General features: G+C 37.1%; 1 protein-coding gene across 1 annotated transcript in view; it reads left to right on the plus strand.

Moving 5' to 3' along the window:
• SHISA6 (shisa family member 6) overlaps positions 1-23,171 on the plus strand; it is a 1,135,433-nt gene that overhangs the window by 474,449 nt on the left and 637,813 nt on the right. Inside the window, exons 3-4 of the mRNA XM_053710428.1 lie at positions 2,651-2,713; positions 5,905-6,003. Coding sequence (XP_053566403.1) covers positions 2,651-2,713; positions 5,905-6,003 — 162 coding nt within the window. The remainder of the gene's footprint in view (positions 1-2,650; positions 2,714-5,904; positions 6,004-23,171) is intronic.

Raw genomic sequence — 23,171 nt, forward strand, 5'->3', positions numbered from 1 at the left:
ACAGATACACAAATACACAACACACACACACGTTTACACACACACATTTATACACATACACATTTACACACATATACACACACATTATACACACACACGCATACACACTTATACACAAATACACAACACACACACACACATACACACATTATACACACACACGCATACACACTTATACACAAATACACAACACACACACACATACACACATTATACACACACACGCATACACACATATACACAAATACACAACACACACACACATACACACATTATACACACACACGCATACACACTTATACACAAATACACAACACACACACACATACACACACACACACACATACACAGTTATACACACACAGTCCATGCACAAAATCAAACTTCAAAATAAACTTTTTTGCAGTGCTTGAAAATAATTGATAATAATTTTAAAAGTGTTTCCCTGTGTTTAGCTGGAATTTGATATGGTAAACAAGGCATTGTAACTGTTTCATTATTTGTAAAAAAAAATTGTATTGGGATTAACCTAAACAAGACTGGCTCATTAAGTGACCTTGTGTCACCAAAACAATAATGTAAAAAGTGCTTTTAGTAAACAATAAAAATGTGTGCCTGCTTGTGATCACATCAGCATCTATTAACTTTACATGATAGATGGAGATCAGCGGTGGGACAGTTAGCCGATAGTAAATACTACACCTTACCCGCAGCTGTTTAACACTATCACATGTAAACCTGTTTTTAACACACATCTTATTGTTTGACAAAATGACAGTAACGAACAGCTTATTAGTGAGATTACAACTATCAACTGCACTGGATAATCAGTGATAAGGAGAAATCCCAGCACAGGGAATAAACTTCAGGGTTTAGGGTCTCTCACACACAAGTGACTGTCAGTTATACTTTTAACTGGAAGTGAGAGAGAGGAGAGAGACTGACCCTGCTACAGGGAGATACAGGGGAGTGGGAGGAGAGAGACTGACCCTGCTATAGGGAGATTCAGGGGAGTGAGAGAGAGGAGACTGACCCTGCAACAGGGAGATTCAGGGGAGTGAGAGGAGAGAGGCTGACCCTGCAACAGGGAGATACAGGGGAGTGGGAGGAGAGAGACTGACCCTGCTACAGGGAGATACAGGGGAGTGGGAGGAGAGAGACTGACCCTGCTACAGGGAGATTCAGGGGAGTGAGAGGAGAGAGACTGAGCCTGCAACAGGGAGATTCAGGGGAGTGAGAGGAGAGAGACTGACCCTGCAACAGGGAGATACAGGGGAGTGAGAGGAGAGAGACTGACCCTGCTACAGGGAGATACAGGGGAGTGGGAGGAGAGAGACTGACCCTGCTACAGGGAGATTCAGGGGAGTGAGAGGAGAGAGACTGACCCTGCAACAGGGAGATACAGGGGAGTGGGAGGAGAGAGACTGACCCTGCTACAGGGAGATACAGGGGAGTGGGAGGAGAGAGACTGACCCTGCTACAGGGAGATTCAGGGGAGTGAGAGGAGAGAGACTGACCCTGCAACAGGGAGATACAGGGGAGTGGGAGGAGAGAGACTGACCCTGCTACAGGGAGATACAGGGGAGTGAGAGGGAGGATAGAGACTGACCCTGCTACAGGGAGATACAGGGGAGTGAGAGGAGAGAGACTGACCCTGCAACAGGGAGATTCAGGGGAGTGGGAGGAGAGAGACTGACCCTGCTACAGGGAGATACAGGGGAGTGAGAGGAGAGAGACTGACCCTGCAACAGGGAGATTCAGGGGAGTGAGAGGAGAGAGACTGACCCTGCAACAGGGAGATTCAGGGGAGTGGGAGGAGAGAGACTGACCCTGCAACAGGGAGATTCAGGGAAGTGAGAGGAGAGAGACTGACCCTGCAACAGGGAGATTCAGGGGAGTGAGAGGAGAGAGACTGACCCTGCAACAGGGAGATTCAGGGGAGTGAGAGGAGAGAGACTGACCCTGCTACAGGGAGATTCAGGGGAGTGAGAGGAGAGAGACTGACCCTGCAACAGGGAGATTCAGGGGAGTGAGAGGAGAGAGACTGACCCTGCAACAGGGAGATACAGGGGAGTGAGAGGGAGAGGGAGACTGACCCTGCAACAGGGAGATTCAGGGGAGTGGGAGGAGAGAGACTGACCCTGCAACAGGGAGATTCAGGGGAGTGAGAGGAGAGAGACTGACCCTGCAACAGGGAGATTCAGGGGAGTGAGAGGAGAGAGACTGACCCTGCTACAGGGAGATTCAGGGGAGTGAGAGGAGAGAGACTGACCCTGCTACAAGGAGATTCAGGGGAGTGGGAGGAGAGAGACTGACCCTGCAACAGGGAGATTCAGGGGAGTGAGAGGAGAGAGACTGACCCTGCTACAGGGAGATTCAGGGGAGTGAGAGGAGAGAGACTGACCCTGCTACAAGGAGATTCAGGGGAGTGGGAGGAGAGAGACTGACCCTGCAACAGAGAGATTCAGGGGAGTGAGAGGGAGAGGGAGACTGACCCTGCAACAGGGAGATTCAGGGGAGTGAAATCGGAGTTTGAAATGAGAAGAGAATGTGAAAGCAGCTTTGTATGAGATGTCTATACCAGCCATGACCTGTGATGTGCTCCTCCATCCTTTGACCCTCTCTTCTGGGCCTGGTTTTTCTCTTGCAGCCTCTCGCCGTTTTTCGGATGTTCCAACCAACATGGAGCCAGCTGGTCACCTGAACACAATAGGTATCCTGTGCTGTCTGTAGTCTTATGCTTGTGTCTGTGTGCAGCAGTCACTGTGAGGGCACCTGAGGTGACAAGAGGAGGCTGCTTACTGTCCTCACATTGCAACTTGTGTGACCTAAATATCAGTAGCACACAATAGGTGTCCTGTGCTGTCTCTAATCTTGTGTGTGTGTTCCTGGCTATACAGCTTCCATATGTTTTATACACAATAGCAATAGATAATAGTATCTTGTTTTCAAAAGCATGAAAGGGGAAAGTAATATTTCACATTGCACGTGAGCTTAACACTTAAATGACGACTTTTAATAAGACCCCTATAAGCGCACGACTAACGATTCCAATAGAAAGGAAAGGGCGCGCTATATAAGTATTAGGTGCATTTATTAAATCCTGATCTAGTTTTTTGTTACAGGCAGAATATAAAATAACACTCAGCTTGTAGTCTGGCACTAAATGTGATTATTTTGTTCTCTTCTAACCCCAGATTTTTAGGTCTGTTTGGTCTCAGTAACAAATCTTTGTTCTAGTCATTGTGGCACCTACATTTTCCAGGTTGTGTTGATCTGTTTGATTTGTGTATATTCCCAGGTTAAACCCAGTTTGTTCTGGTCTGTACACACCCAGTATATTCCCAGTTTGTTCTGGTCTGTACGCACCCAGTATATTCCCAGTTTGTTCTGGTCTGTACGCACCCAGTATATTCCCAGTTTGTTCTGGTCTGTACACACCCAGTATATTCCCAGTTTGTTCTGGTCTGTACGCACCCAGTATATTCCCAGTTTGTTCTGGTCTGTACACACCCAGTATATTCCCAGTTTGTTCTGGTCTGTACACACCCAGTATATTCCCAGTTTGTTCTGGTCTGTACACACCCAGTATATTCCGAGTTTGTTCTGGTCTGTACGCACCCAGTATATTCCGAGTTTGTTCTGGTCTGTACACACCCAGTATATTCCCAGTTTGTTCTGGTCTGTACACACCCAGTATATTCCGAGTTTGTTCTGGTCTGTACGCACCCAGTATATTCCCAGTTTGTTCTGGTCTGTACACACCCAGTATATTCCGAGTTTGTTCTGGTCTGTACGCACCCAGTATATTCCGAGTTTGTTCTGGTCTGTACGCACCCAGTATATTCCCAGTTTGTTCTGGTCTGTACACACCCAGTATATTCCGAGTTTGTTCTGGTCTGTACACACCCAGTATATTCCGAGTTTGTTCTGGTCTGTACGCACCCAGTATATTCCCAGTTTGTTCTGGTCTGTACGCACCCAGTATATTCCCAGTTTGTTCTGGTCTGTACGCACCCAGTATATTCCGAGTTTGTTCTGGTCTGTACGCACCCAGTATATTCCGAGTTTGTTCTGGTCTGTACGCACCCAGTATATTCCCAGTTTGTTCTGGTCTGTACACACCCAGTATATTCCCAGTTTGTTCTGGTCTGTACACACCCAGTATATTCCGAGTTTGTTCTGGTCTGTACGCACCCAGTATATTCCGAGTTTGTTCTGGTCTGTACGCACCCAGTATATTCCCAGTTTGTTCTGGTCTGTACACACCCAGTATATTCCGAGTTTGTTCTGGTCTGTACACACCCAGTATATTCCGAGTTTGTTCTGGTCTGTACGCACCCAGTATATTCCCAGTTTGTTCTGGTCTGTACACACCCAGTATATTCCCAGTTTGTTCTGGTCTGTACACACCCAGTATATTCCGAGTTTGTTCTGGTCTGTATGCACCCAGTATATTCCCAGTTTGTTCTGGTCTGTACGCACCCAGTATATTCCGAGTTTGTTCTGGTCTGTACGCACCCAGTATATTCCGAGTTTGTTCTGGTCTGTACGCACCCAGTATATTCCGAGTTTGTTCTGGTCTGTACGCACCCAGTATATTCCCAGTTTGTTCTGGTCTGTACACACCCAGTATATTCCCAGTTTGTTCTGGTCTGTACACACCCAGTATATTCCGAGTTTGTTCTGGTCTGTACGCACCCAGTATATTCCGAGTTTGTTCAGGTCTGTACGCAACCAGTATATTCCCAGTTTGTTCTGGTCTGTACACACCCAGTATATTCCCAGTTTGTTCTGGTCTGTACACACCCAGTATATTCCGAGTTTGTTCTGGTCTGTACGCACCCAGTATATTCCGAGTTTGTTCTGGTCTGTACGCACCCAGTATATTCCCAGTTTGTTCTGGTCTGTACGCACCCAGTATATTCCCAGTTTGTTCTGGTCTGTACACACCCAGTATATTCCGAGTTTGTTCTGGTCTGTACGCACCCAGTATATTCCCAGTTTGTTCTGGTCTGTACACACCCAGTATATTCCGAGTTTGTTCTGGTCTGTACGCACCCAGTATATTCCGAGTTTGTTCTGGTCTGTACGCACCCAGTATATTCCGAGTTTGTTCTGGTCTGTACGCACCCAGTATATTCCCAGTTTGTTCTGGTCTGTACGCACCCAGTATATTCCCAGTTTGTTCTGGTCTGTACGCACCCAGTATATTCCCAGTTTGTTCTGGTCTGTACACACCCAGTATATTCCCAGTTTGTTCTGGTCTGTACACACCCAGTATATTCCCAGTTTGTTCTGGTCTGTACGCACCCAGTATATTCCCAGTTTGTTCTGGTCTGTACGCACCCAGTATATTCCCAGTTTGTTCTGGTCTGTTTTGTCTCATTCTAATACAAGTTCTGTATTTAGTGCATAAGTGCATTTCAGTATTTATGTACAGTATAAGTACAGTATATATGCTGCATTTGCCCAGTGCACTGTTCCTGTTCAGATAGCCGGCGGTGGTATGTAATGTGACAGCAATAACATCAGCTTGCATCATATGTCACTAGCTTTCTGCGCAGGTGCAGTGATTAAACATGGGTGTACTGTGCACAAACCACAACTATACATACGCCCCTGAAACAGTAATATCTTTTACAAGAAGCATTTTTTACTATTACCAATATTTTGCAAAAATGCCCCTATGTCCATTAAAGGGACATAGTTTAGATTATAGGTACTATTATGCCCCTTTAATCTAGACTCTCCTTTTAACCAACCTAACAAGTATTTAGTCCTTACTCTCCTCCCATCCTTTTATCAAGCCACATTCATTTACAAGAACCATCTTGTTTGACGAGAACTCAGCCGTACAACACAGTGACCATGTTGTTATAACCTAATTTGTTTGTTTTCCAGGTGGACACTATGCGAAGGAGATCTATCGGAGTGGGGGACCAGATATACACAATTTTATCTCCTCTGGCTTTGTGACTTTGGGACGAGGACATCTCAAGGGTAGAGTACACCATGTTTACTGCTTTCTGCATTTCTATGGCTGTTACACATATGTATGAAACGTCTCCATTAGCTACATGTCTAGATTTGGGCCTAATCTTCTTCATACACTGTCTGAAGTGAGGCCATGACATGGATTATTTGGGGTTTCTATGTCTTGCAAGTTGTTGTTTTATGAAGAACCGTACTCTTGGCATAAATCCTTCTAGTCTTATTTAATCATGAATACTTCAGGGATGAATAAGTAAACGTCACAAGGAGACATAGTGATGTTGTGTATCAGCGCTATTAGATATTGTCTGGGAATGACAATGTTCAGAATGTTGCATCAGTCAGGTTGAAAGTGGCATTCTAATAAAGCTGGGTTTCATTTATTTATAATATGATTATCTAGCGTTGATCTTGATAACATTTGGGATTTGCATTGCATTTCCGCTAACACAAACAGTCAACAAGGGGGCATTTAATGTTTTTTTCTAGATGCACAGTATATAATAGCGATTGAGTGTCGCATTACTAAAGGTCTGTACACACAATACATTTTTATATATGTACAGTATATATCAGTAATTAAATACCATTACTACATTACATTACAAATGGTATGCACACACAGTGAATGTTTATATATTCACAGTATATATCAGTGAGTGCTGCATTACAAAAGGTCTGTTACACACAATAAATCTTTATATATGCACAGTATATATCAGTAAGTGCTGCATTACAAAAGGTCTGTTACACACAATAAATGTTTATATATGTACAGTATATATCAGTAATTATATGTCACATTACATAAGGTCTGCACACACAATAAATGTTTATATATGCACAGTATATATCAGTAATTATTTCTGCATTACAAAAGGTCTGCACACACAATAAATGTTTATATATGTGCAGTATATATCAGTAATTAAGTGCTGCATTACAGAAGGTCTGCACACACAATAAATGTTTATATATGCACAGTATAGATCAGTAATTAAGTGCTGTATTACATAAGGTCTGCACACACAATAAATATTTATATATGCACAGTATATATCAGTAATAAAGTGCCACATTTCAAAAGGTCTGCACACACAATACATGTTTATATATGCACAGTATATATCAGTAATTAAGTTCTGCATTACAAAAGGTCTGCACACACAATAAATGTTTATATATGCACCAGTGATGTGCAGTGAGGTCAGAGGCTGGTGAGGCACTAGATATGAAACGCCGGAGAAACACATGTACAGAAGGCCGCAAGTACCCCCCACAGGGCAGGTTTAAATGATAGCTGAACCAGTGCACAGGTGACATAATCAGGTGATGGGTGAGAGCAAGTTAGTAACCACTGAGTTACTGATCACTTCACCTGTGCACTGATTCAGCTATAATGAAAACCTGGCCTGTTGGGGGTACTTGAGGACCATCGTTGAGAAACACTGCACTAAAGCACCAGCTCATCGGAAATGTATTGATGATTACCTGGTGAATAAAGCACACATACTCTGCTCACTGACACCCACACACACTCTGCTCACATACACACTCACACAATTCTGTGGTACAGTGCCAGTTACTAAGCAATTAGAATGATACACAATCTCTTCTCTACTCACTACTTGTAAAAATAGAAATAATTTACCATACAAATTTTACACAAAGGACAAGTTATCAATACTGCCAACACAGCTGCTGCAATATGGTGTTCAAGAAACGCACGTGCACATCCCACTTAGGTATGCTCTTCAACAAAGGACACCAAAGGATACCAAAAGAATGAAGTACATAATAAAAGTAAAATAGAAAGTTTATTTATGTCTTTTTTTGTGCAATTTCTATCTGAATGATGGAAATGTAATTATAACTTCCATGTTCCTTTCAAAAACTAATTTGATTTGCTGACATGGGGCCAGTAACAGTTGATGCTAATTATCATAATATAAATAACTAGAAAAGTCTATTAAAATAGCATGCTCTACCTCAATCATGAAAGTTTAATTTTAAATGTCTCCCTTTGACTATGTGTTTAACCAGTTACTTTACAGTGGCATTATTTCTAAAAACATTTAACAACTGCAATAATTACATATATTTTTTAAATGACTCATTATCTCCTTTTTATAAATATAAACTTGTATAAAAGCAGCACATATTAAAAACACAATGCAACAGCTTTCAATTGATTTGTGAATTACAAATTAACAGCAGTCTTTAAATAAATGGAGACACAGAGAAAAATAAAAATAGATACTGCATCCTCTGACTGAACAGACATAACATATATGGAGTTTGTACCTAATTAAATCAAATAACCATGAAAAAGGGAGGCTTAGCAATATTCATTGTCAAAAACTTTAATTTAAATAATGTGGACACTGCACACTTAACTTCAAACTCTGGGTTTTAAACTATGGATTTAAATTTGAATTGACCCTTTGACTTCCTGTCAGTATTGGGTTATGCTCACTTACTGCCCCCCCCTGTTAATGAGCTGCATCTGAACACAATTTGTGAATACTACTTTACTCTTCAGCTTGGTGTCATCTGTTCTTAGGTTACTTCAGCTTCCAGTTGTGTCACATGATCCTGCTCACTGCATCCTCCTTCTGATTAATCTATATATCATTCACTTGCTAAGAGGCATCAAGAGGGATGCCTCCTATTGGTACCCATTTCTGCTGCTAATATATTGACAGAACACAGGTGGCGCTGCAGCACAGCTTTTCCTTTGACCCATGTACTGCAATGGAGAGAAGCGTTCCTGTACCTGCCTCTCATAGCATTACATGGGGGGAAAATATTTTTTTTGGACTTTTTTTTTTTTGTTTTAATTAAAATTTAATTAAGCTTTGGCCACATATGGCAGGGTAGGCACTGCCTCCTCTGCCTCCTATGAGTGCACATCCCTGATATGCACAGTATATATCAGTAATTAAGTTCTGCATTACATACGGTCTGAACACACAATAAATGTTTATATATGCACAGTATATATCAGTAATTAATGCTACATTACAAAAGGTCTGCACACACAATAAATGTTTATATATGCACAGTATATATCAGTAATTAAGTTCTGCATTACATAAGGTCTGCACACACAATAAATGTTTATATATGCACAGTATATATCAGTAATTAAGTTCTGCATTACATAAGGTCTGCACACACAATAAATGTTTATATATGCACAGTATATATCAGTAATTAAGTTCTGCATTACATAAGGTCTGCACACACAATAAATGTTTATATATGCACAGTATATATCAGTAAATAAGTGCTGCATTACATAAGGTCTGCACACACAATAAATGTTTATATATGCACAGTATTTATCAGTAATTAATGCTACATTACAAAAGGTCTGCACACACAATATTTATATATGCACAGTATATATCAGTAATAAAGTGCCACATTACTGAAGGTCTGCACACACAATACATGTTTATATATGCACAGTATATATCAGTAATTATATGTCACAGTACAAAAGGTCTGTACACACAATAAATGTTTATCTATGCACAGTATATATCAGTAATTATATGTCACATTACAAAAGGTCTGTTACACACAATAAATGTTTATATATGCACAGTATATATCAGTAATTATATGTCACATTACATAAGGTCTGCACACACAATAAATGTTTATATATGCACAGTATATATCAGTAATTATATCTCACATTACATAAGGTCTGCACACACAATAAATGTTTATATATGCACAGTATATATCAGTAATTATATGTCACATTACAAAAGGTCTGTACACACAATAAATGTTTATCTATGCACAGTATATATCAGTAATTATATGTCACATTACATAAGGTCTGCACACACAATAAATGTTTATATATGCACAGTATATATCAGTAATTATATGTCACATTACATAAGGTCTGCACACACAATAAATGTTTATATATGCACAGTATATATCAGTAATTATATGTCACATTACATAAGGTCTGCACACACAATAAATGTTTATATATGCACAGTATATATCAGTAATTATATGTCACATTACATAAGGTCTGCACACACAATAAATCCTAGGCATTTTATATATCTGCAATTAAGAGCTCCCTTCAGAGATGCTGCACACGCAATACATGTTTTATACACACACAGAATATATCGGTTACATACGAATGTTTTATAAGCATTTAAAGCTTTAGGGTCCTAATTATCATAGTGCGAGCAGACATGATCCGATTATGCGGATCATGTCCGCCGCACATCGATAAATGCCTACAGCATACGCTCTCTGCATTTATCATTGCACCAGCAGTTCTTGTGAACTGCTGATGCAATGCCGCCCCTGCAGATTTGCGGCCAATCATGTCTGTCCGCTGCCTCAGAGCAGGCAGACAGGTTATGGAGCAGCGGTCTTTAGAAACACGGGGAATCAAGCTCGATAAATATGCCCCATAATCTTTGTTAGAAAATATTACTTTGTTTGGCAGTCCAAGGTCAAACAGCTTAAAAAGCCTTAAGCACACATATAAAACGCCTGCACTGGTCAAGCAATTGCTGCGTAGCAAGTTGCAAAGTTAAATTACAAAGTTAAAGTAGGCAAAATAAATTCTAAAAATATATTTTACAAAATTATTGTGCAGAAAGATTTTGGGCCAGATTACAAGTGGTGCGCTGTTTATATTTGATAGCGTTAACTTCTTCTCCCCATAGACTTCAATAGAGCATGCAAACTGGAAAAAAACACTTATCCCTCCTGCACTAACCAGACACTGCATGAGACCTAAATGTTAACACAAAGGTAGTTATTAATATTTTACTTTCCAATATTCTTCACATAGAAGAAAATGTGTGTGTGTGCATGTGTATATATATGTGTTTATATGTGTATGTATATGTATATAATAGGTGTATGTATATGTATATAATATGTGTATGTATGTAATATGTGTTTATATGTGTATATATGTGTTTATATGTGTATATATGTGTTTATATGTGTATGTATATGTATATAATATGTGTATGTATGTGTTTATATGTGTATGCATATAATATGTGTATGTATGTGTTTATATGTGTATGCATATGCATATAATATGTGTATGTATGTGTTTATATGTGTATGTATGTATATGTATATAATATGTGCATGTATGTGTTTATGTGTATATATGTGTTTATATGTGTATGTATATGTATATAATATGTGTATGTATGTGTTTATATGTGTATGCATATGCATATAATATGTGTATGTATGTGTATGTATATGTATATAATATGTGTATGTATGTGTTTATATGTGTATGCATATGCATATAATATGTGTATGTATATGTATATAATATGTGTATGTATGTGTTTATGTGTATATATGTGTTTATATGTGTATATATATGTATATAATTTGTGTATATATGTGTTTATATGTGTATGTATATGTATATAATATGTGTATATATGTGTTTATATGTGTATGTATATGTATATAATATGTGTATATATGTGTTTATATGTGTATGTATATGTATATAATATGTGTATATATGTGTTTATATGTGTATGTATATGTATAGAATAAGTGTATATATGTGTTTATATGTGTATGTATATGTATATAATATGTGTATATATGTGTTTATATGTGTATGCATATGCATATAATATCTGTATGCATGTGTATGTATATGTATATAATATGTGTGTGTATGTATGTGTTTATGTGTATATATGTGTTTATATGTGTATGTATATAATATGTGTATATATGTGTTTATATTTGTATGCATATGTATATAATATGTGTATGTATGTGTTTATATGTGTATGTATATTTATATAATATGTGTATATATGTGTTTATATGTGTATGTATATGATATAATATGTGTATATATGTGTTTATATGTGTATGTATATGTATATAATATGTGTATATATAATATATGTGTTTATATGTGTATGTGTTTATAGGTGTATGTATATAATATGTGTATATATGTGTTTATATGTGTATGTATATAATATGTCTATAGATGTGTTTATATGTGTATGCATATGCATATAATATGTGTATGTATGTGTTTATATGTGTATGTATATGTATATAATATGTGTATGTATATGTATATAATATGTGTATATATGTGTTTATATGTGTATGCATATGTATATAATATGTGTATGTATGTGTTTATATGTGTATGTATATGTATATAATATGTGTATATATGTGTTTATATGTGTTTATATGTGTATGAATATAATATGTGTATGTATATGTATATAATATGTGTATATATGTGTTTATATGTGTATGCATATGTATATAATATGTGTATATATGTGTTTATGTGTGTATGTATATGTATATAATATGTGTATATATGTGTTTATATGTGTATGCATATGTATATAATATGTGTATGTATGTGTTTATATGTGTATGTATATGTATACAATATGTATATATATATGTGTTTATATGTGTATGCATATGTATATAATATGTGTATGTATGTGTTTATATGTGTATGTATGTGTTTATGCGTATATATGTGTTTATATGTGTATGTATGTGTTTGTGTATATATGTGTTTATATGTGTATGTATGTGTTTATATGTGTAAGTATATGTATATAATATGTGTATATATGTGTTTATATGTGTATGCATATGTATATAATATGTGCATTTATGTGTTTATATGTGTATGTATATGTATACAATATGTATATATATATGTGTTTATATGTATATGCATATGTATATAATATGTGTATGTATGTGTTTATATGTGTGTGTATATGTATACAATATGTGTATGTATGTGTTTATGTGTATATATGTGTTTATATGTGTATGTATGTGTTTATGTGTATATATGTGTTTACATGTGTTTGTTTGTGTTTATATGTGTATGTATATGTATATAATATGTGTATATATGTGTTTATATGTGTATGCATATGCATATAATATGTGTATGTATGTGTTTATATGTGTATGTATATGTATATAATATGTGCATGTATGTGTTTATGTGTATATATGTGTTTATATGTGTATGTATGTGTTTATATATATCTGTATATGCATATAATATGTGTATGTATGTGTTTATATGTGTATGTATATGTATATAATATGTATATGTATGTGTTTATATGTGTATGTATGTGTTTATATGTGTATGTATATGCATATAATATGTGTATGCATGTGTTTATATGTGTATGTATATGCATAAATATGTGTATGTATGTGTTTACATGTGTATGTATGTGTATATGATGCATGTATGTATGTATTTATATGTGTATGTATATGTATATAAAAATGTGTATGTATGTGTTTATGTGTATATATGTGTTTATATCTGTATGTATGTGTTTATATGTGTATGTATATGTATATAATATGTGTTTATATGTGTATTTGTTTATATGTGTATATATGTGTTTATATGTATATAATATGTGTATGTGTGTGTTTATATGTGTATGTATATGTACATAATATGTGTATGTATGTTTTTATATGTGTTTATATGTGTTTATATGTTTATGTGTATATATGTGTTTATATGTGTATGTAAGTGTTTGTATGTATATGTGTATGCATGTGTTTATGTGTATATATGTGTTTATATCTGTATGTATGTGTTTATATGTGTATGTATATGTATATAATATGTGTTTATATGTGTATGTGTTTATATGTGTTTATATGTATATAGTATGTGTTTATATGTGTATGTGTATATATGTGTATATAATATGTGTTTATATGTGTATTCATGTGTATATATATATATATATATATATATATATATATATGTGTGTGTGTGTGTGTAACATATTATTTTATTGTATTCATGGGGTATTAGTGCAACTTTAATGCAAATTTAAATTGTGCTTGGCAGTGCGCAGTTACTTTCAACTTGTAATACACTTATAAGCTAGCGCAAGCTCTATATTTCAAGAGCATCACTTGTAATCTAGCCCTTTATAGGGAATTTTGAACACCATTTGAAAGTTAGAAAGCCACAGACACAAAAGCAACATTCTGAGCAACATTTTTTTCAGCCATGATTAAGCTATGGGAGCCACTTGATGAACGTATGTGACTCACAGGAGAGAATGTAAGTTTTGTGCCAACAGATTTTATTTGATATAAATTGTCTGAATGATATTATTCAACTAAATGCTCCATTTTATAGAATTTTCAACTGAAATACCTAAAAGCGTAATAATTGTATTGGTTAGCATTGTTTTACTGTTTATTAAAATGTGCCAACCCTTTTGCTGACAAAGAGAGCTACGAGCTCTCTGGCACCAGAAGAGTTAAATGGCTATAATTTTGTACATCGCTAATATCATGTTTGGCTCGTTAGCTTGATCTTTCCGCTGACAGTCTGTTTTATATACATGTTTTGTAAAAGCAAGATTGTGTGTGACACAATTCCATCTCTACTTGAGTATGCAAATGCCAATAGAATTCTATTTGTAGATAACACACGTGTGTGACACAACGATTGCATCTCTACTTGCGTATGCAAATACCAATAGAATTCTATTTGTAGATAACACACGTGTGTGACACAACGATTCCATCTCTACTTGCGTATGCAGGTGCCAATAGAATTCTATTTGTAGATAACACACGTGTGTGACACAACGATTCCATCTCTACTTGCGTATGCAGGAGCCAATAGAATTCTATTTGTAGATAACATACGTGTGTGACACAACGATTCCATCTCTACTTGCGTATGCAGGAGCCAATAGAATTCTATTTGTAGATAACATACGTGTGTGACACAACGATTCCATCTCTACTTGCGTATGCAAATACCAATAGAATTCTATTTGTAGATAACACACGTGTGTGACACAACGATTCCATCTCTACTTGCGTATGCAAATGCCAATAGAATTCTATTTGTAGATAACACACGTGTGTGACACAACGATTCCATCTCTACTTGCTTATGCAAGTGCCAATAGAATTCTATTTGTAGATAACACACGTGTGTGACACAACGATTGCATCTCTACTTGCGTATGCAGGAGCCAATAGAATTCTATTTGTAGATAACATACGTGTGTGACACAACAATTGCATCTCTACTTGCGTATGCAAATGCAAATAGAATTCTATTTGTAGATAACACAAGTGACGCAACCATTGCATCTCTACTTGCGTATGCAGGAGCCAATAGAATTCTATTTGCAGATAACACACGTGTGTGACATAACGATTCCATCTCCACTTGCGTATGCAGGAGCCAATAGAATTCTATTTGTAGATAACACACGTGTGTGACATAACGATTCCATCTCTTCTTGCGTATGCAGGAGCCAATAGAATTATATTTGTAGATAACACAAGTGACGCAACCATTGCATCTCTACTTGCGTATGCAAATGCCAATAGAATTATATTTGTAGATAACACACGTGTGTGACACAACGATTCCATCTCTACTTGCGTATGCAGGTGCCAATAGAATTCTATTTGTATATAACACAAGTTTACTTATAAAAAGCATTGAGATTTTCATCAATCAGCCTTCGCTTTCTTTCACATCTGAAAATTGTGCTTTCTGGATATGTTAAGATGGGGATTGTTTTGTGTAATGTTATTTGTTTTGTCCTGTTATGTGCAGAGTTATGTTTACTTTCTTTAGTAGCTTAAGAGAGATGTAAACTGAGGGGAAGCAGAAAAGTATAAGAACAAAATCTGGTCCAAAAATAGCCAAAATCTGCCCCATCTGACTTCTGTCCTGCCATTAGATTCTGGTTGTACAATCTGACTCTTGTCTAGCTGTTTAAACCTGTATCTAACTCCTGTCTTGGTATCTGACTCATGTCCCATTATCTGAGTCTCATATCCAGCTACCTGACCCCTGTCCAGCAATCAAACCCGTGCTCTGCCATCTGACTCCTTTCCTGCTATTAGATTCTGGTTGTACGATCTGACTCTTGTCTAGCTGTTTAAACCTGTATCTAACTCCTGTCTTGGTATCTGACTCATGTCCCATTATCTGAGCCTCATATCCTGCTATCTGACTCCTGTCCAGCAATCAAACCCATGCTCTGCCATCTGACTCCTTTCCTGCTATTAGACTGTGGTTGTACAATCTGACTCTTGTCTAGCTGTTTAAAACTGTATCTAACTCCTGTCTTGGTATCTGACTCATGTCCCATTATCTGAGCATCATATCCAGCTATCTGACCTCTGTCCAGCAATCAAGCCTGTGCTCTGCCATCTGACTCCTTTCCTGCTATTAGATTCTGGTTGTACAATCTGACTCTTGTCTAGCTGTTTAAACCTGTATCTACTTCATGTCTTGGTATCTGACTCAGAGTCATGTCCCATTATCTGAGCCTCATATCCTGCTATCTGACTCCTTTCCTGGTATCTGACTCATGTCCCATTATCTGAGCCTCATATCCTGCTATCTGACTCCTGTCCTGGTATCTGACTCATGTCCCATTATCTGAGCCTCATATCCTGCTATCTGACTCCTGTCCTGGTATCTGACTCATGTCCCATTATCTGTGCCTCATATCCTGTTATCTGACTCCTGTCCTGCTATCAAACTCATGCTCTCTGCCATCTGGCACCTGTCCTGCTATTAGACCCATATCAAGCTTCTGACCTGCGTCCAGCTATCTGACCCATTTCCTGCTCTCTGCCATCTGACCCCCTGTCCTGCTATTGGACCCATATAAAACTCTCTGACACCTGTCCTGCTTTTGGACCCATATCAAGCTCTCTGACTCCTGTCCTGATATTAGACCCATATCAAAATCTGACCCCTGTCCTGCTATTGGACCATACCAAGCTCTGAACCCTGTCCTTCTATTGGACCCATATAAAACTCTCTGACCCCTGTCCTGCTATTAGACCCATATCAAGCTCTCTGACTCCTGTCCTGCTATTGGACCCATATCAAGCTCTCTGACTCCTGTCCTGCTATTAGTCCCATATCAAGCTCTGACTCCTGTCCTGCTATTGGACCCATATCAAGCTCTCTGACTCCTGTCCTGCTATTGGACCCATATCAAGCTCTATGACCCCTCTCCTGCTATTAGACCCATAACAAGCTTTAACCCCTCTCCTGCTATTGGACCCATATCAAGCTCTGTCCCCTGTCCTGCTATTGGCCCCATATCAAGCTCTGACCCCTGTCCTGCTATTAGACCCATATCAAGCTTTGACCCCTCTCCTGCTATTGGACCCATATCAAGCTTTGACCCCTCTCCTGCTATTGGACCCATATCAAGCTCTGACCCCTGTCCTGCTATTAGACCCATATCAAGCTCTCTGACTCCTGTCCTGCTATTAGACCCATATCAAGCTTTGATCCCTCTCCTGCTATTGGACCCATATCAAGCTCTCTGACTCCTGTTCTGCTATTGGACCCATATCAAGCTCTCTGACTCCTGTCCTTCTATTAGACCCATATCAAGCTCTGACCCCTGTCCTGCTATTGGACCCATATCAAGCTCTCTGACTCCTGTCCTGCTATTGGACCCATATCAAGCTCTCTGACTCCTGTCCTGCTATTGGACCCATATCAAGCTCTCTGACCCCTCTCCTGCTATTAGACCCATATCAAGCTTTGATCCCTCTCCTGCTATTGGACCCATATCAAGCTCTCTGACTCCTGTTCTGCTATTGGACCCATATCAAGCTCTCTGACTCCTGTCCTGCTATTAGACCCATATCAAGCTCTGACCCCTGTCCTACTATTGGACCCATATCAAGCTCTCTGACTCCTGTCCTGCTATTGGACCCATATCAAGCTCTCTGACGCCTCTCCTGCTATTAGACCCATATCAAGCTTTGACCCCTCTCCTGCTATTGGACCCATATCAAGCTCTCTGACTCCTGTCCTGCTATTAGACCCATATCAAGCTCTCTGACCCCTGGCCTGCTATTAGACCTATATCAAGCTCTCTGACTCCTGTCCTGCTATTAGACCCATATCAAGCTCTCTGACTCCTGTCCTGCTATTGGACCATACCAAGCTCTGAACCCTGTCCTTCTATTGGACCCATATAAAACTCTCTGACACCTGTCCTGCTTTTGGACCCATATCAAGCTCTCTGACTCCTGTCCTGATATTAGACCCATATCAAAATCTGACCCCCTGTCCTGCTATTGGACCATACCAAGCTCTGAACCCTGTTCTTCTATTGGACCCATATAAAACTCTCTGACTCCTGTCCTGCTATTGGACCCATATCAAGCTATCTGACTCGTGTCCTGCTATTGGACCATATCAAGCTCTCTGAAAAATATCCTGCAATCTGACCCCATTTCCAGCTATCTTACCCATGTTTTTATCTGACCAATATCCCTATTTGAGACCTACTATAAAGTCATTCTCTTCTCCTTTACTAGGTACAGGGATTCTTTAGTTAATTGTTTAATATATTATTCTTTGTGCAAGTCTTTATATGATAAAGGTGTATGACAAATTCTGAAATGGAGAAAGAAGCTACATATATACATATCATTTTAATAATTACTGTTAATAAGATGCATAATCTGGAATTAATTTATTCTGTATACTAAGTATATCTACTGTAAACAAATATATGTCATTTTCTGTCATTGCTATTCATTTTTGGGACAGTTTTAGTAACTTTAAAGCCAATTTAACTGTTTAGAGACACATTTTACATTTTTTGTATTTGTTTTATGGTTGATGATAACTAGGACTAATCATCTGTTTAGAGACACATGTTACATTTTTTGTATTGGTTTTATGGTTGGTGATAACTAGGACTAATCATCTGTTTAGAGACACATGTTACATTTTTTGTATTGGTTTTATGGTTGGTGATAACTAGGGCTAATCATTTGTTTAGAGACACATGTTACATTGTTTGTATTGGTTTTATGGTTGGTGATAACTAGGGCTAATCATCTGTTTAGAGACACATGTTACATTGTTTGTATTAGGTTTTATGGTTGGTGATAACTAGAGCTAATCATCTGTTTAGAGACACATGTTACATTGTTTGTATTGGTTTTATGGTTGGTGATAACTAGAGCTAATCATCTGTTTAGAGACACATGTTACATTGTTTGTATTGGTTTTATGGTTGGTGATAACTAGGGCTAATCATCTGTTTAGAGACACATGTTACATTGTTTGTATTGGTTTTATGGTTGGTGATAACTAGGGCTAATCATCTGTTTAGAGACACATGTTACATTGTTTGTATTGGTTTTATGGTTGGTGATAACTAGAGCTAATCATCTGTTTAGAGACACATGTTACATTGTTTGTATTGGTTTTATGGTTGATGATAACTAGGGCTAATCATCTGTTTAGAGACACATGTTACATTGTATTGGTTTTATGGGTGATGATAACTAGGGCTAATCATCTGTTTAGAGACACATGTTACATTGTTTGTATTGGTTTTATGGGTGATGATAACTAGGGCTAATCATCTGTTTAGAGACACATGTTACATTGTTTGTATTGGTTTTATGGTTGGTGATAACAAGGGCTAATCATCTGTTTAGAGACACATGTTACTTTGTTTGTATTGGTTTTATGGTTTGTGATAACTAGGGCTAATCATCTGTTTAGAGACACATGTTACATTGTTTGTATTGGTTTTATGGTTGGTGATAACTAGGGCTAATCATCTGTTTAAAGACACATGTTACATTGTATTGGTTTTATGGTTGGTGATAACTGGGGCTAATCATCTGTTTAGAGACACATGTTACATTGTTTGTATTGGTTTTATGGTTGGTGATAACTAGGGCTAATCATCTGTTTAGAGACACATGTTACATTGTTTGTATTGGTTTTATGGGTGATGATAACTAGGGCTAATCATCTGTTTAGAGACACATGTTACATTGTTTGTATTGGTTTTATGGTTGGTGATAACTGGGGCTAATCATCTGTTTAGAGACACATGTTACATTGTATTGGTTTTATGGTTGGTGATAACTAGGGCTAATCATCTGTTTAGAGACACATGTTACATTGTTTGTATTGGTTTTATGGTTGGTGATAACTAGAGCTAATCATCTGTTTAGAGACACATGTTACATTGTTTGTATTGGTTTTATGGTTGGTGATAACTAGGGCTAATCATCTGTTTAGAGACACATGTTACATTGTTTGTATTGGTTTTATGGTTGGTGATAACTGGGGCTAATCATCTGTTTAGAGACACATGTTACATTGTATTGGTTTTATGGTTGGTGATAACTAGGGCTAATCATCTGTTTAGAGACACATGTTACATTGTTTGTATTGGTTTTATGGTTGGTGATAACTAGGGCTAATCATCTGTTTAGAGACACATGTTACATTGTTTGTATTGGTTTTATGGTTGGTGATAACTAGGGCTAATCATCTGTTTAGAGACACGTTACATTGTTTGTATTGGTTTTATGGTTGGTGATAACTAGGGCTAATCATCTGTTTAGAGACACATGTTACATTGTTTGTATTGGTTTTATGGGTGATGATAACTAGGGCTAATCATCTGTTTAGAGACACATGTTACATTGTATTGGTTTTATGGTTGATGATAACTAGGGCTAATCATCTGTTTAGAGACACATGTTACATTGTTTGTATTGGTTTTATGGTTGGTGATAACTAGAGCTAATCATCTGTTTAGAGACACATGTTACATTGTTTGTATTGGTTTTATGGTTGGTGATAACTAGGGCTAATCATCTGTTTAGAGACACATGTTACATTGTATTGGTTTTATGGGTGATGATAACTAGGGCTAATCATCTGTTTAGAGACAAATGTTACATTGTTTGTATTGGTTTTATGGTTGGTGATAACTAGGGCTAATCATCTGTTTAGAGACACATGTTACATTGTTTGTATTGGTTTTATGGTTGGTGATAACTAGAGCTAATCATCTGTTTAGAGACACATGTTACATTGTTTGTATTGGTTTTATGGTTGGTGATAACTAGGGCTAATCATCTGTTTAGAGACACATGTTACATTGTTTGTATTGGTTTTATGGTTGATGATAACTAGGGCTAATCATCTGTTTAGAGACACATGTTACATTGTTTGTATTGGTTTTATGGTTGATGATAACTAGGGCTAATCATCTGTTTAGAGACACATGTTACATTGTTTGTATTGGTTTTATGGGTGATGATAACTAGGGCTAATCATCTGTTTAGAGACACATGTTACATTGTATTGGTTTTATGGTTGGTGATAACTAGGGCTAATCATCTGTTTAGAGACACATGTTACATTGTTTGTATTGGTTTTATGGTTGGTGATAACTAGGGCTAATCATCTGTTTAGAGACACATGTTACATTGTTTGTATTGGTTTTATGGTTGGTGACAACTAGGGCTAATCATCTGTTTAGAGACACATGTTACATTGTTTGTATTGGTTTTATGGTTGGTGATAACTAGGGCTAATCATCTGTTTAGAGACACATGTTACATTGTTTGTATTGGTTTTATGGTTGGTGATAACTAGAGCTAATCATCTGTTTAGAGACACATGTTACATTGTTTGTATTGGTTTTATGGTTGGTGATAACTAGGGTTAATCATCTGTTTAGAGACACATGTTACATTGTTTGTATTGGTTTTATGGTTGGTGATAACTAGGGCTAATCATCTGTTTAGAGACACATGTTACATTGTATTGGTTTTATGGGTGATGATAACTAGGGCTAATCATCTGTTTAGAGACACATGTTACATTGTTTGTATTGGTTTTATGGTTGGTGATAACTAGGGCTAATCATCTGTTTAGAGACATATGTTACATTGTTTGTATTGGTTTTATGGTTGATGATAACTAGGGCTAATCATCTGTTTAGAGACACATGTTACATTGTATTGGTTTTATGTTTGGTGATAACTAGGGCTAATCATCTGTTTAGAGACACATGTTACATTGTTTGTATTGGTTTTATGGTTGGTGATAACTAGAGCTAATCGTCTGTTTAGAGACACATGTTACATTGTTTGTATTGGTTTTATGGTTGATGATAACTAGGACTAATCATCTGTTTAGAGACACATGTTACATTGTTTGTATTGGTTTTATGTTTGGTGATAACTAGGGCTAATCATCTGTTTAGAGACACATGTTACATTGTATTGGTTTTATGGGTGATGATAACTAGGGCTAATCATCTGTTTAGAGACACATGTTACATTGTTTGTATTTGTTTTATGGTTGGTGATAACTAGGGCTAATCATCCTTTTAGAGACACATGTTACATTGTTTGTATTGGTTTTATGGTTGGTGATAACTAGGGCTAATCATCTGTTTAGAGGCACATGTTACATTGTTTGTATTTGTTTTATGGTTAGTGATAACTAGGGCTAATCATCTGTTTAGAGACACATGTTACATTGTTTGTATTGGTTTTATGGTTGATGATAACTAGAGCTAATCATCTGTTTAGAGACAAATGTTACATTTTTTGTATTGGTTTTATGGTTGATGATAACTAGAGCTAATCATCTGTTTAGAGACACATGTTACATTGTTTGTATTGGTTTTATGGTTGGTGATAACTAGGGCTAATCATCTGTTTAGAGACACATGTTACATTGTTTGTATTGGTTTTATGGGTGATGATAACTAGGGCTAATCATCTGTTTAGAGACACGTTACATTGTATTGGTTTTATGGTTGGTGATAACTAGGGCTAAACATCTGTTTAGAGACACGTTACATTGTTTGTATTGGTTTTATGGGTGATGATAACTAGGGCTAATCATCTGTTTAGAGACACATGTTACATTGTTTGTATTGGTTTTATGGTTGGTGATAACTAGGGCTAATCATCTGTTTAGAGACACATGTTACATTGTTTGTATTGGTTTTATGGGTGATGATAACTAGGGCTAATCATCTGTTTAGAGACACATGTTACATTGTTTGTATTGGTTTTATGGTTGGTGATAACTAGGGCTAATCATCTGTTTAGAGACACATGTTACATTGTTTGTATTGGTTTTATGGTTGGTGATAACTAGGGCTAATCATCTGTTTAGAGACACATGTTACATTGTTTGTATTGGTTTTATGGTTGATGATAACTAGGGCTAATCATCTGTTTAGAGACACATGTTACATTGTTTGTATTGGTTTTATGGTTGGTGA

Source organism: Bombina bombina, chromosome 1 (assembly GCF_027579735.1).
Source record: "Bombina bombina isolate aBomBom1 chromosome 1, aBomBom1.pri, whole genome shotgun sequence".
Classification (NCBI taxonomy): domain Eukaryota; kingdom Metazoa; phylum Chordata; class Amphibia; order Anura; family Bombinatoridae; genus Bombina; species Bombina bombina.